The 14,967-nt window shown below is 47.5% G+C and overlaps 1 protein-coding gene across 1 annotated transcript; it reads right to left on the bottom strand.

Annotated features, from left to right (window-relative positions):
- Positions 1-534: 534 nt before the first annotated feature.
- Positions 535-14,750, bottom strand: LOC122364615. Its single transcript, XM_043335191.1, has 4 exons — positions 14,698-14,750; positions 2,665-2,811; positions 2,368-2,472; positions 535-774 (listed from the first exon to the last, which is right to left on the bottom strand). Exons 2-4 carry the CDS (start codon positions 2,797-2,799, stop codon positions 637-639), a joined length of 378 nt encoding a protein of 125 aa, XP_043191126.1. The 5' UTR covers positions 2,800-2,811; positions 14,698-14,750; the 3' UTR covers positions 535-636.
- Positions 14,751-14,967: the final 217 nt, after the last annotated feature.

Below are 14,967 nucleotides of genomic sequence, written 5' to 3'. Positions count from 1 at the left end.
GAACTTGAAATTTTCAGGGAATGTGCCCAATTTAGTGTTAGGAAAAGTCAGAAAATTTCAGCATCGTAGCTTCAGCGGTTTCGGAGATATTCCCGAAAAACCTGAGGGGTGGATAAAAACAACCCCCCCCCCTGCCACTAATAGGGTTAAACATCAACACTGGGGTGGAGCTAAAACAATTTTATGCAATCAGTCTGGAAGTCTGGGTGAGGTGAAAATTTGTCGGTCGTCCACTTTCCCTTCTTTATTAGACCACTGAAAACAAGTGTCACTGTGCCTTCTGTTTGCTTTCAGATCCACTGAGACCGTAGATCCATCACTCGGATCCGTGCTCATGTCTGATACCAATTACATATTTCTCTGAATCTGATGTAGGACCATCTACAATGCATATGCATATGCATAATGCACCCACAATGCAAAGCGTATCGACTTTCCACGCAAGCCACTATGTAACCAAACCGAGCATCTTCTGCCCAGCTCCCTTTCATTCATTCCACACATTCTCTAGTACCATTCCGTCAAATGTTTGCATCTACTAGACACATGTATTTATATACAAACATAATCAAAACACTTGAGAACAACACCCTTTAGTTCCTCCCACATCCCTCCCTCCCCACCCCCACCTGTACCCTAGTCGTTACTGGAAGCCGTTGAAGGCACATCTGGCGAACAGTTGACCTTGACCTTGACCTCCGACTTGCCGAGGGAGGCCATCTTTTGGATGTGCTTGGGGTACGGCTTTGGCACGACCCCCGACCGGTATAACGTCTGATGGCGAGAGAACATAACGGCTTCTTTGAATATCATTGTATGGGATAGCCCATTGATGTAGGTGACGCTCGGGGATGATGTTTGTGAAGACTGATAATTTTCATTGCTGACACTTTTTAACGCTCTCGGTCTGGCTACGACAGATTGAAAACTTTTTCACTCTTACAAAGCACAGTAACACGTAACTATTGACATCATTTGCCAACACCACAATGAATGGATGAATGTAGGTATCCACATTAAACTTGAAGTACCTTATTTCTGGCAGTCAAGGTATGACTGACAGAAAGGTTAGGCCAGCTGGTGCTACGATACTCTATTTAAGTCACTTAGGTAAAGGATGGAACCCAGTTGACAGGCGGTCAGCAGCTGAGGTGAAAACCCAGCCAGCCTTCTCAAGTGGGGCCCACATGGGCCCCAAGTGGGCTCCAAACTGGGACCCATCTGGGCTGCCCACCTTGGACCCAGATGGGAATGTCATGGGCGTCCAACTGGGTCCCATCTGGGCACCCCAGACGGGGCCCATGTGGGACCCATCTGGGGCCCGTATTGAGCCCGCATATGGGCTTTCCCAGTTGGGACCCACATGGGCAGCCCAAGTGGGGCCCATATGGGACCCAGCTGGGATATATGGGTCCCACACGGGCTTTCCCAGTTGGGACTCAGACGGACACATGCAAAAAGCGCGCATGGAATTAAATTGGGATTTGGTACCTAGCTTATCTCGTCCACTATTTCCGCGTGAATCCCAAAAAGCAATGTGTTCACACGTGGGAGAACCGCGTACCCTTTGCCTCTCACTAGATCCCCAGAGATTCGAACTTAAGACCTATGGAACATGATGCGGGGACCCTAACCACTACACTACGCTACCACTGCAGGAAGGCGGCAGGCGGCTGGTAGAGAACGGAAGCGTGGATGCGTACCTATTGTGAAAAGGGGGAAGAGTTTGTAACGATAGTGATAGAGGCCCGAGCGGTCCGTCAGCGCCGTATTGCGTCTATTTATAGTCACCAACTGCCGGCGGGGCGGCCGCGCCACCACACAACGAACGCCGGCGACACAGTATCAGCGACCTCGCAGGGACACGGGCAGGGGTGTGCCCAGGCGGCTGTCAGATCAGGAGTCTGGCAGTGTAGCGGCACAGTGGAGGCGCTGGCCAAGTCCAGCACGTAAAGTTAGCACATCTAGCCCATCTGGGACCCAGTTGGACGCCCATGACATACCCAGATGTAGCCCAGCCCACATTCGCCCAGATGCCCCACTTCCAGCCCATGTGGGCCCCATTTGGGATGGCTGGCTGGGAAGCGAGTGACCGTTGAAAACTGTCAACCCCCAGACGATGAAACAAAGGTTGGAAGGGACAGAATTATTTCATGGAGAGAGTAGTCATCTTAGAAGATGCCTAGATGACCTCCTAATCAGATAAAGTCATTTAAAGGGAGTGTGAGCCCTTTACAGTTTACTGGAGGAAGAGGGAGGTCAACATAGGGCAGGGCTGGTCCTCTAAGAAGGGGTCACCTCAGGCCAGAACAGGGTATGAATCAACACACAGTGCAACCGCTGCGACTGCTGACTAATGAGACTTACTTTGAGGCCGGAGATGATGTCGTTGCCCGACAGCTTGACGTTCAGCTTGATCTGCGCGCCGTTCAGCGACAGCACCTCAGTCATGTTTGTGAGATTCTGTTTCACCTGGCGACGAAGACAAGGCGCTTTAATTTATTGGTCTAAAATAAAAAGTAGATAGATATTGCTGCGATTAAAAGGCTCTCTATTCATGACGCTCAGCACACTGCACTGGCCTGCTCCTCCGCTTCTTACACGTACACATCCACACCTTGCTCGAGTCTGCGGACGACTGGTCCAGGGTACAGAGTCACTCACGTTATAGGTGATTTCAGAGAGGACAGGCAGCTCCGTCCCTGCCGGCCCGAACATCAGCTCAGCCTGGGTCTCCGGATCGTCATCCAGCTCATCCGCCTTCCGCTTTCTTGCGTGTGAACTGTCGCGGCGAGGCATGATTCCCTGTCTCTGAAAGATAGAAATAGATATCGTGATCACAGAGGCGATACTTCGCTACACCATGTCAGTCATTGCTATACCTACTAAGTACCTCCAGAGTACAGATTGACTGTGTGAAGCAAGTGACTTCTAGGATTAATCTGCTATTGAGCCAGGTTCATACAAGTGGCGGGTCATGCATCTTTCTTGTGTTCGTCCCTTCATACAACTCAAATGTTATAAAACGTTCATCTACTTTTGCTACTATCACTTACTCATCACCCAATAAATAAAGGCATATAAAAAAAATAAAGGTATGATGCAAAATCAGAGCAATCTTAACATGAAGATATTCCCATTGCCTTCTATCACATGATGCAGCATGATGCAAAATCAGAGCAATTTTAAAACGACGATATTCCCATTGCCTTTTATCACTAAGTAGTATTAGTCATTAATCAAGCCATGGTGAAAGTGGCACTAGCATTTCAGGATGAGGTTGCAGCAAAAAGATGACACAACACACACACAACTGTCCAAAAGGCAGCCTTCCTTTGGCTTAGTAATTCACTTAATTCATGATTAACTGCTCAAAAGGCAGCCTTGCTTTAGCTTTATAGTTCATTTGATTCCTAATTTGGTATGCTTAGCACAACTACTCAGTCAAGTGTATAACACCAACAAAGTCTTGCACAATCAGTCATGGACTTTTGAAAGTTCCGCACATCAAGGAGGTGGATCCATCAAGCTTGACTGAGGATTGAGGAAGGGCTGCTAACTTTGAGAATCGCTGAACTACCTAATTGACCTGGGGGATGGACCATGGATGAAGATATGAATTCATTTTCAATATGGTGATTTTTTTGTTCTTGGTAAATTGTTTAAATACAGCTGTGGCACTATGGTTCAAGAAGAAAGGCCCCTGTAGAGATAGCCCTGCCTTAGATTAGAGAGGGAATCAGGGAGGAGCAGGAGTGACGGCAAGATGGCATTATCTAATTTACTGGTTGCTTAAGGTACTTGTTGTTTTGTATGATATTGCTAAGTTGGCTTAAGATTTGGTGACTGACACATAACCACTTAACCTAAAAATATTTGACCTACCTACCATTGTCTGTAAGTGTAATCTCTATTCTCTCTTAAAGGAAAAGGGCCACCTTTAACATGGGGATTGAAACTGAGATAGCCATCTTGTAGCCCGTGTCCGAAAACCTGTCTGTCTATCTCCTTACGGCCGATTTCGGCCTCCATTCGTAGATATCGGCAATTGTAAAAGAAAATACGCCAGGAATGCGTTCTTATCCAAGGAATGCGTTCTTATCCGACAATACAGCCACCCGCGGCGAGGCTTTGGTTTTTTACCAATCAGCTCCAACCAGCTCAGCTTTAACCAATCAGCTTATCTGACACAATCCGACGAGTCTGTCTTCTGAACGCTGATTGGCTTGAGTGTGACGTCATCGCTATGCCATCATACAGTAGGTGCCATAGAGAGTATCAACATAGTACCAATATGTTAAATAGTTTTAAATACTTTTTCGCGAATTGTGCACTTCTGGCACCAGTTTTAAAAAGAAAATGAAAAATAATAATGTCAAAATGAAAAACAACGATATCTTCATATTTCACGAAGGTGGCCCTTTTCCTTTAAGACATTGCCTTCGGCATTGTACTGCTTCGCCTCATGTGTGTGGAGTGTGGTAACACTTTGCTGTAACAGTAAATATTTCACAGGTATTTTGATACTTTGTCCCAGAATGAATAGGTAACTATCAGATATGTAATCTGAATCAGGTCAAAAACACTGTATAGTGTGCTTTTCATAATCAGTTAAGCATTCAGACTTAATATATACTAATAGGTACCGAATATTTATTCAAAAATACCAGAATTCAGTCACAGTGTCATTTGCCTAGAATGTTGAATTAAATGTGGTTGTTCTATAGTTTTGATGATGCTGTTGTGAGGTCAAAGTGGTGTGACACTTATAAATTATAACAAGGCAATATAAAAGTAGGGAGAGAAACATCATGATCAGCCGTTTTAGTCTCAGGTCAGGTCAGGAGATAGGTGGCTAAGGTAAGGTAAGGTCAAGTGAGGTCAGGAAGGTACCTAAGGCTTATATCAATATAAATATTAAATTGGGTTAAAGTATGCAACAATGTAGGTACCGTAAAATGGGGTGTTAAGGGACAGTGGGGTGTTAAGGGACAGTTGCATGGGAAAAACTTTGAGTCATATTAACTTCCTAATTTGAGAAGGTTCAATAAAAACTTCAGTGTGGTAGTTGACACTGTTTTGTTCTTGACCATAGGACAAAATGCTATGGTTTTTCATGCAAGTGATTTGGTTCAAAAATGGATTTGAAAATCATGCTACATTTTCACAAAATTAAAACATCTCCAAAACTCTGTGTGTACCTCATAAACTAGTGGGTGTACAGGGAAAATGAATGCATAGGTGTATTGTCACATGTATTGCACATGTTTCCTGAAAAAACTTGTGCAAATCCACCCATTCATTCATCATCCTCTTTCTCTTTTCCGGATACATGCATATTTTGAGGTGGATGTGGGCACAGGGAAGAAAAAATAAATAAAATCTAAATATAATTTAATCAAGTTTTCTTTCAGTAGGCATGGAAAACACCAAATTCCACATAAAATGCTGGCAAGTTCATGCTTTTATCTCTAACACATCCTAAGTTATGTAACAAAACATCTCAACACTCTCTTTTACAATGATGGGTCAATGGAGACTGATGTAGGTAAATGTGATTTCATCATAAAAAGGCCAAAACAAAGAGGGCAACATAATGACAAGTGACTAGCTTCAACATGGGTTTTTATTGATGACAGAAGATTACTTTTTGGTTCTGTTTACCTTATAATTAGCACATTTTCCACAAGCGTAAACAGCATTACACGTAATTGGCTAAAAAGGTCATTAGTGGTGAATGAACCTGACTTGTTTTGTGACAGAATATGCAAAACATTTCAATAAATAAATTGTGTGCCCTTCCACACCCCAATTGTGGGCATTTGATGACCATTTCTTGGAATAACATAGGTGTCCCTTAACACCCCACATTGGGGTGCTAAGGGACAGTGATGAAAAATAATAAAAAATAATATGCAGGCATTAATCTTAAAAACTTTAATGTGGCAGGCATGTCAAGCACCAAATTCCACATAAAATGCTGACAATTTGATGCTTCTATCTCCAACCCTTCTTGAGTTATATAACAAAACACCTCAAAACTGTCCCTTAAAGGGACCCTCCCACCTTCAAAAAAGTTAATGAATTGGCATGAAAGTGATGTCGCTCGGTTCAGAAAGAGCAAAAACGAATATCTACCAAATTTCATCGAAAAATATTCACCGGTTTTCAAGATATTAGGCTTTTACTTTTGTTTACTTTTTGGGATCTCCGCTGTTCCTAGCGACTTTATTTGAAAGTGCGGCATTTGTTGCGCGCAAAGCAGCATATACCACCGCGTGCTACAAAACGTTTTAGTCAAACATTTAACGGACGTTCGAAAGCCTGCTGACGTCATCAGATTCCCGTAATGGTTAAGAGATAGGGACTAAGCTGGTCCCACCCTGCAAGTAAAGGGAAGAAATTTCTTGAACACCATAAAGCTGCGGGGGTTGCGACCAGGATAAATGGTGGTTTCTGAGCCTGGCCGCAAACTTGGCTATCTCAACTCAAAACTAATGTTAAGGTGGGATGGTCCCTTTAACACCCCGTTTTACGGTACCTAATATTTTTTGTGATGTGGCTCATATGCCTTCAAATGCTATATAATGCTTAAAAACAACATTTGCAATGGATAAGATCATCACAAGCACTAAAGTTGCAAAAAAAAATCAAGCAGAAATTACAAACACATTACCCACATTACCCACCTATGTCCAGTGATACCGAAGCGGTAAAAAATTAACACAAAAATCAAAATTTCAAATTTCGTGCATTTTGCAAACGTATCAACTGCGCAATTTATGTATACTTTTGGTCAGGAACTTCCTTAATTTACTGCTATCACTATTGTTTGACGCTATTAATTCACTGCAAAATTTGCACCTTTTGCACTGAACACGCAAAAACATACCAGACTGCAATCAAAGTGATCTGAGTAATTTTCTATATGGTATTGCATCCTATGCTTTGATGCTGGTGAGTGGTGACATGAATCTCATGTTAATTTCCATTATGACTGAGAGGGTCAAATAGTGATTTGGCGTATCCAGGGGGGAGGCCAAGAGGCCATGGCCTCCCCCTTTGGGATCAGACATGCAAGTGGGCCCTTTGGGTCACTTGAGTGCAGTGACGTACCCAAGGGGGGCCACGGGGCCCCTGACTCCTGAGGTCCAAGGATGACTCAGGGGGACCAGCGTAACGAAGGCGTTCTGGGTCTCCCTGCCAATTAATTCCAGTACCTACTAGACAGAACGTCTTTTACTCGGAAGAAAAGCTGATATCAAAGAGCGATATCTATCACAGTGACGAACACAGAGCACTCCTAACTACTTGAGAGCCCCTGGCTACCTGAGGGGCCCCCTGGTTACCTACCTGAGGGTCTCCCTGGTCACCTGAGGAGCCCCTGGTTATCTGACGAGCCCCTTAGTTACCTGAGGGGCCCCTGGTTAGCTGAGGGGCCCCTGGTAGTCTGAGAGGTTCCTGGTTGTCTAAGGGATCCCCTGGCTACCCGAGGGGCCCTGGTCACCTGAGGGGCCCCTGGTTAGGCATCTGAGGGGCCCTGGTTACCTGAGGGCCCCTGGTCACGGGACCCTGTTTACCTGAGGGGCCCCTGGCTACCTGAGGGACCCCTGGTTATCTGAAGGACTCCTGGTAAAGGACCCCTGGTTACGAGGGCCCCTGGTTACCCGACGGGCCTCTGGTTATCTGAGGGGCCCCTAGTTACCCAAGGGGCCCCTGATCCCCTGGATGGCCCCTGGCCAGTCATCTAAAGAAGCCCTGGTCACCTGAGGGGCCATGTTTACCCGGGGAGTACCTGGTTCTCTGAAGGGCCTCTGCAGTCACATGAAAGCCCTTAGACCTAAGTTGCCCGAGGAGCCCCTGGTATAAACGGCACCTGATGTTCAGAGGGTCCCCTGGTCACGGTAATCTGGTGGACCCCTGATCAATTGAAAAGCCCCTGCTGTCACCGGAGAGGCTCCTGATTACCTAAAGGGCCCCTGATCACTAGGATTCAATGGCATAGCCAGGGGCGAGGAGACATGTGTCCGTTATATGGTTTAGGGTCCCCTGGGGCCCGAGGGGCCCTACGGTGCCAATTGACATCAGAGGGTCCGCGCTGGCCACGGTTCAACTGGAAAGGAGTGAAAGGACACCACGGGGCTTTTGAGAACACGTCATGGGCTCTTATGTATAGCCACACTAATCTCCAGAAGGGCCCCACCCCAGGTTCTGAAGGACCTTGCCGGCCTCTGAGGGTCCTTGAAGGCTAATGAGGGATCAGCTGTAAGGGCCCCACACCTGTTTGTTATGCCCCCACGGCCCATACCAGTGTTTCTGAGGGCCCTCACAATGGCGCCTGGGAGGGCCCTCACCGCCACCTCTAAGGTCCCCACACCAGTGCCTCCATCGGTGGCTCTGAAGGCCCGCTCACCGGCGCCTCCGAGGGCCCTATACCAGCGCATCTCAATCTAACGGCCATTTACCGGCGACTCTGAGGGCCTCTTACCGGCATCTGAGGTTCCCTTGCCGGCCTATGAAGGGCCACCAGTAACTTTCAGGGCCCCATACATGCCTATGACGGCCCCTACCAGCGTCTCTAAGCCCTAACCCTCGCCCTGGCAGGGGGGGTCGATGCGACCCCCCCCCCCCTAAGGTTTTTCGAAGATAGCGTAAAAACGGCGGCGCGCAGCGCCGCCAAATTTGGCACAGCCTATGGGGCAGCCTGTTTACATATGACCTGAAAATTTCAGGTCCGGGTGACCTTGGGTCAGGTCACCAGGTCAGAAAAACCGGTACAAGGTCATGGTCAAATTTCAATTTTCTTTTTGCACCTGTCCAACTCACAGTTTTCGACTGATTTCCTTCAAACTTTCAGGATGTGCTAAGTTCACCGAGTTGTAAAACATATAGTCCGGCTTTTTGAGGTTCCTGACCTGAGGTCAGTTAGAGGTCATTACGTCGTAATGCTAAGCCTATGGGAAAATACTAAATTCGGAAAATACTGGAGATATCCGCTTCGTTCTATCTTTTTTGGGCTTTGAAACCACGGTACTTAAGAGCAGGTCACTTGGTGCTTCTTTGTTTGGTATACTTATCCATGGATCAGGTCAAATGAGGTCAACTGAGGTCAAATGACGTTTTTGCCAATAACTTGGCACATAATAAAGCTAGAGCTTAAAAAATGGTATCATTGTGTTCCTGGTGATCAGCCGAATCGAATGATATGCAATATGATGCAATTTGCTTAACTTGAACTTAATTTATTAATTTAAGTTTACTTAAAATTTAAGAAAAACTTAAAGTACACTTAAGCAAGCTAAAAAGTATATCATACGACGTGCCTTGAAGTGCTGAGTTCACTGGTGCTTTTCTTTTTGCTCTATCTTAATTAGGTCAAAAGTTATAAGCGAAAAACTTTTGACCTGTTTTTAGCGAAATTTTTACATTTATACCCCCCAAAACCCCCCTAAATATTGACCTAGAGCAACCAAATTTGCACAGGGGCGAGAACTCCAGGGGGCCCACCTACCTACCAAATTTGGTGTTTCTAGGTGCATAGGAGCCAATCGCGAGGGGGGGGTCGCATCGACCCCCCCCCCTGCCAGGCCGTGTTATGAAAAATGCCCTGCCAGGGCTAGGGCTAAGACCCCCACAACGGCGCCTTTGTGGACCCCACACCAGCGCATTTGACGGCCTTTCACAGACACGTCTGAGAGACCAACATCGGCGACTCTGAGGGGCTCGCTCGCTTCGCTTCTTCATAAAAGACCGTGCATTTTATGCACATTTCTCAGGCAAAATGATACTTTTACCTGCCAATTTTCCACATTTTCTCAGGGCTTAGACAGACAGGCAGACAGACAGTGAGACAGACAGACAGACAGAGGGGCCCGTCCGCAAGGGGGACCGGACCCACTGTGCCCAATCCCCCCCCCATCGAAATGTTCTGGATAAGTCCCTGCCTGGGTTGACAGTGGCCCCCAGGTAACCCGGGGCCCCTTCGACTGAGAGCAAGTTGTCCCCTCCTGGACGAAATCCTGGGTACGTGCATGCTTGGGTGTCCCAAGAGAAACGGCCTTATCCGAAGTACTGGCCCAAACTTATAAAGTCATTACATCATTAAGTCTTTAAATAAAGTCAACTACGATAGACTATCTTAAATTTGCCGTTTGATGGCCCTCAGAAGTCAGAGGCCGGCGTAGGGCCCTCATAGGCCGTCTCAGGGCCCTCAGAGGCTGGGGCCGAGCTCCAGAGGCTAGCCTGGGGCCCTCAGAGGCCGCTTCGGCGGTCTTACAGAAGCTTAGACTTGAGCGTGGGACCCTTTGACGCTGGCGTGGAAGTTGGAATCCTAAGGAGCCAGCGTGAAGCCCTCTAAAACCAGCCGTGGAGCCCTCTAAGGCCAGCGTGGGGCCATCTAAGTCCATTGTGGGGCTTTCTAAGCACAGTGTGGGCCTTCTAAGGCCAGTGTGGGACCCTCATGTTCAGTGTGGGGCTGCCTATGTCCAGCTTGGGGTCTTCTAAGCCCAGCGGCGTGGGGCCTTCTGAAGTCAGTTTGAGGCCCACTGGCCACTGAGACTCATGATTTGAGAGCCCATGATTTGAACCGTCTGCAAAAGAAGCGCCATTCATCTCACGCACACGCTGTGTCCACACCTGTCCCGTTCCCAGCGCGAGACACTCGACTCGCCACCAGCAGCTGCCAATGGCGGCAGGCGGATAAGAAACTGCAGTGCCACGTTACAAGACCACCAGCTGGTTGTACCCACGGCTGCCGACCGTCCTGTCGCTGTGAGGGCGACTGGCCACTGTCACCGCAGCCAGTCGGGCGGATATTTCTATCTCCGGCGCTCCCTCTCTCACTCTGTCGAGTGGACGTCTCTCTCCACAGTGCTCCGTCCTCATCACCATGGCGCTGCTGGCCCGTCTAACGGCTCTGTGCGCTGTGCTGGCCGCCGCCGGCGCCGCCTGTCCCTCCCCCGAGTGGCAGTTGTACCGCGGCCAGTGCTACTGGCTCTCGTCGTTCCCTCTCGAGTGGCGCTCTGTAGCCAGCGTGTGCGAGCTGCAGGCGCCCGGCTCGAGGCCCGTTTCCGTGCACGATGTACAGGTGAACGCGTTTCTGACGGAGCAGGTGCTGCACTATCAGAGCGGCTGGCTGGGCCTGCGCCGCAGTGACAGCGGACGGCCGTGGGTTTGGTCGGACGGATCCGTCTACGACTGGCACAACTGGGAGCCGCTGCAGCCGCACGGCGACGGTGAGAGGTGCGCGCTCATCCACGAAGGCGGCACTGGCGGCTGGCGGACGGCCGACTGCAGCCTCGGTTACTATCGCTTCATTTGTCAGAAGGACGAGCATCCCGTGACGACTGTGGAGCCTTCGACTACAGAGCTACCGACTACGGAGCCAACTACTACGGAGCCAGCGACTACCTGGCAAACCACTACGGAGCCAGCGACTACCTGGCAAACCACTACGGAGCCAGCGACTACCTGGCAAACCACTGCGGAGCCAGCGACTACCTGGCAAACCACTACGGAGCCAACGACTACCTGGCAAACCACGGAGACAGCGACTACCTGGCAAACCACTACGGAGCCAGCGACTACCTGGCAAACCACTACGGAGCCAGCGACTACCTGGCAAACCACTACGGAGCCAACGACTACCTGGCAAACCACGGAGACAGCGACTACCTGGCAAACCACTACGGAGCCAGCGACTACCTGGCAAACCACTACGGAGCCAGCGACTACCTGGCAAACCACTACGGAGCCAACGACTACCTGGCAAACCACGGAGACAGCGACTACCTGGCAAACCACTACGGGGTCAACGAGCACGACTTTTTGGTACCATAACGACGCATGAATTTTACACAACGTCCTGAGCCACATAGCGGAGGTAACGACTATGGTGCACGGGACTGTCGCAGCACAACCGACTATTGAATGGTCGAAGACAAAAAACTATGACACCTATGAACAATGACAATGAAATGACAATGTCAATGAAAAGTATGACACCGGCCAGTCGAAGACGGAAATAGAAATCTATGTACATACCTATACCGAACAACGGCCTCTGTGCTCTGAAAGGCAGAATTGGTAAAATGTGAACTACATGGTGATTTTTTGAACTGTTGAAAAGTAAACGTCAATGGTGGTTCTTAAATCGAATAATCGCATGCAAAAAACAATGCACGTGATAAATAAATCTGGGACATTTTGTATGGCGTCATGATTTGTCCCTTTTAAAAGGACCCTCCCATGCTCCCACCTTCAAAAAAGTTAATGAATTGTCAATTGGCATATGTACAAGTGGTGTCCCTTTGCTCGGAACGATCAAAAATGAATGTCTACCTAATTTCACCGAAAAAAAAAATATTCACTGGTTTTCAAAATATTAGGCTTTTGTTTGTGTTTACTTTTGGGATCCCCGCTGTTCCTAGCGACTTATTTCGAAGCAATAATTTGGCAGCCTCGAAGATGTTAATACGGTATACCACCACGTGTTAACTGTTAACGATGGTTTTAGTCTAAGATTTAAAAAATCGTTAGATCTCCGCTGACGTCACAAATTCTAAGGGGGCATTCCAATGCATTAGCCCCTTAGAATCCGAAAACTGCAATGAAATTCCATATCTCCGAATTAAAGCATTTTCCGATGTTGTGAGTGCCCAAACCGGTATTTTCAGGCCATGACCACCAATTTGGCTATCTCAACTCAAAACTAATGTTAAGGTGGGATGGTCACTTTAACCGACGGCCTTGACCCCATGGGAGCCTGAAAATGCCCCACCAAACGAGCACGCACTGTCCACCGTCGTTCAGTGAGGAACAACACAGATGGGTGGTTTTAGAGTATTGAGGCAGTTTGAAACATGATGATCGCCGAGTAGATACCTCAGAAAGACGAAGAAAGACACCAACAGGACCGCCAGTATCGAAATCTCCGACCTGCCCTCCATAGACAACTGGTTTTGGGACGCCACTGATATAACAAGGAAACAATGGAAATCTCTGGCAGAGCTGAAAATGGGCGATAGGAGCCTTTTCAGTCCGCCTTATGAGTCTGGGAGTCCTTGGCTCTGGTTAACAGTTAACACATGTTCAGATGGGCTGATTCGTGTCAGCGAGAAAGGGGGTAAGTTCAAGCACAAGTAAAATACACGATGGACGTTCCTCCACATCCTGTCTGCGTGAACTAAAAATGTATCAGAATGCTCGTCATCCTGGTATATAATTTAGCAATATATATGTTGCAGGCACTTTAGAAAATCAGTCATTTTGTAAAATACCTAGGCATTTTACAAAAAGACGGCTGTTTGAAAAATGACTGAACGCAACCAGGCATTTTTCAAAATGGCTAGCCATTTTACAAAATGACTAGGCATTTCGCAAAATGCCTGACCAGCATGGAACGTAGATCCCACTACAGATACTATGGCCAACAGTTTTTGGACGTCTTCCTATACCCTATAGGTACGTGTTCAGCCTGTAGCTGATCGATTTGAAGCTCTGTGATAACGACAATGCTGAGTAACGACCAGGTTGAGTTGCAGACTCGGCTGTAGCATAAAGCATTGTTTAGTTAACGCTGTAAAAACTCCCAAGTACATCAACGCCGTTCATGAAACTAAACCTGAAACTAGACCTAACAAAACCAGCCGGAGACCGGCCCTAGTCAATAGGCAGGCCCGGTTGATGTACAATTACATGTAAACGAATGAGTGTAGTCTTTGTTTGATTGTGCCATTACGGACAAAACTGCATTATGCATTTGGACATTAAAAACACGTTCGAACTTAATTACAATTTCCCACTCCTTCTCTCTCATCCTCACATTTTAACACGCGCAGTGGAAGGGGGGAGGCGGATTCCGCCCACCCCTCCTGTTTTTCGCCAATAACTCGCGCCGCATGGTTTTCTTTAGGTTTTCTTCCTAACTTTTCTTTGGAATAAAAAAGCTCTCTGATCACAATGAATATTAAAGCAATAATTAACAAAACACGATTAATTTTGCTCTGTGGCAACAGCTTTGAGTACCTACTTGCATGGTCCCAGTTAAAAATATCAAGCTCCACATCGGGAGAATTGTCAGGTCGCTTGGCGTAGGACGACAGCGTTGGTTTCAGAAGACACTAACGCCTAAGTGTGTGGAATCGAATCCTCGCGACCTCTAATAGTTTTACAGATACAGGCCGGCATAGGGCCAGTCGTTTGTTGACGCTCCAGATCGATCATTTTAAATCCAGCAGCGTCGCTGACGTGGGGGTTGGAAATGTCGCGGGCCTGCACTTCTCAAAATAGAGGTAGGTATGGACTTCCCACTGCTGGACTCCTCTGGTCATAATGCTGGACTCCTCGGTCCACCTACACGCTACCAAAACGTACGTGATTAGGTACACTGAGAAAACAGTGTCCCGATTTTCGGGCTCAGAGACCAGTTTTCGGGCTAATGTCAGTTGGTGACATACCAGGGAAATAAGCTAAAATTAGAGTGCTCTATTTATTGCTCCTGCCCCATGTTGAAGAGATACCCCTAAAAGCGTGATCTTTTATCGGCCCTTACGCAGCAAGGCAGTACTTCTCAGGCCGGTGGATGGTATCAATAGAAAGAGAATGCGTCAAAGATTAACATGAATTAATTAAAATAACATTAAAATGTTAATTAAGCGTGGAAATTAGTCCCAAACTTAAGCTAATTATTGCTCCTACCTCGGCGACGGCGCTCCCCGCAGTCAGCGGAGAAGCTAAAATAAAAGCCACCATCCTCCTCCGTACGTCAATTTTAGAGCGGCCGAGTGGGCCGATGCGGGGCCACCAAACTGAGGTGAGACGTGGCTAGCAATTGCGAACTGCCATAGAAATCAATATCTTAAGACGTACAATATGGGATGATTACTCTGAAGCAGGAGTGAAAGCATGAGTAGCTAGCAAGAAACGAAATGCATAGATTGGTTGAATTATGTACAATAGGCACAGCTC

Source organism: Amphibalanus amphitrite, unplaced genomic scaffold (genome assembly GCF_019059575.1).
Source record: "Amphibalanus amphitrite isolate SeventyFive unplaced genomic scaffold, NRLGWU_Aamphi_draft 000686F_arrow, whole genome shotgun sequence".
Classification (NCBI taxonomy): domain Eukaryota; kingdom Metazoa; phylum Arthropoda; class Thecostraca; order Balanomorpha; family Balanidae; genus Amphibalanus; species Amphibalanus amphitrite.
The sequence above is the reverse complement of the archived record's forward strand: the minus strand, read 5'-3'. Positions and strand labels throughout refer to the sequence as shown.

Bases quoted from the DNA above. Each gene is read 5' to 3' on its own strand.
- LOC122364615 (XM_043335191.1), bottom strand. From the start codon at position 2,799: ATGCCTCGCCGCGACAGTTCACACGCAAGAAAGCGGAAGGCGGATGAG. The intron at 2,473-2,664 runs GTGAGTGACTCT...CTTCGTCGCCAG, and splicing joins TCTCTGAAATCACCTATAAC to GTGAAACAGAATCTCACAAA. The intron at 775-2,367 runs GTAAGTCTCATT...TCTCGCCATCAG, and splicing joins ACATCATCTCCGGCCTCAAA to ACGTTATACCGGTCGGGGGT.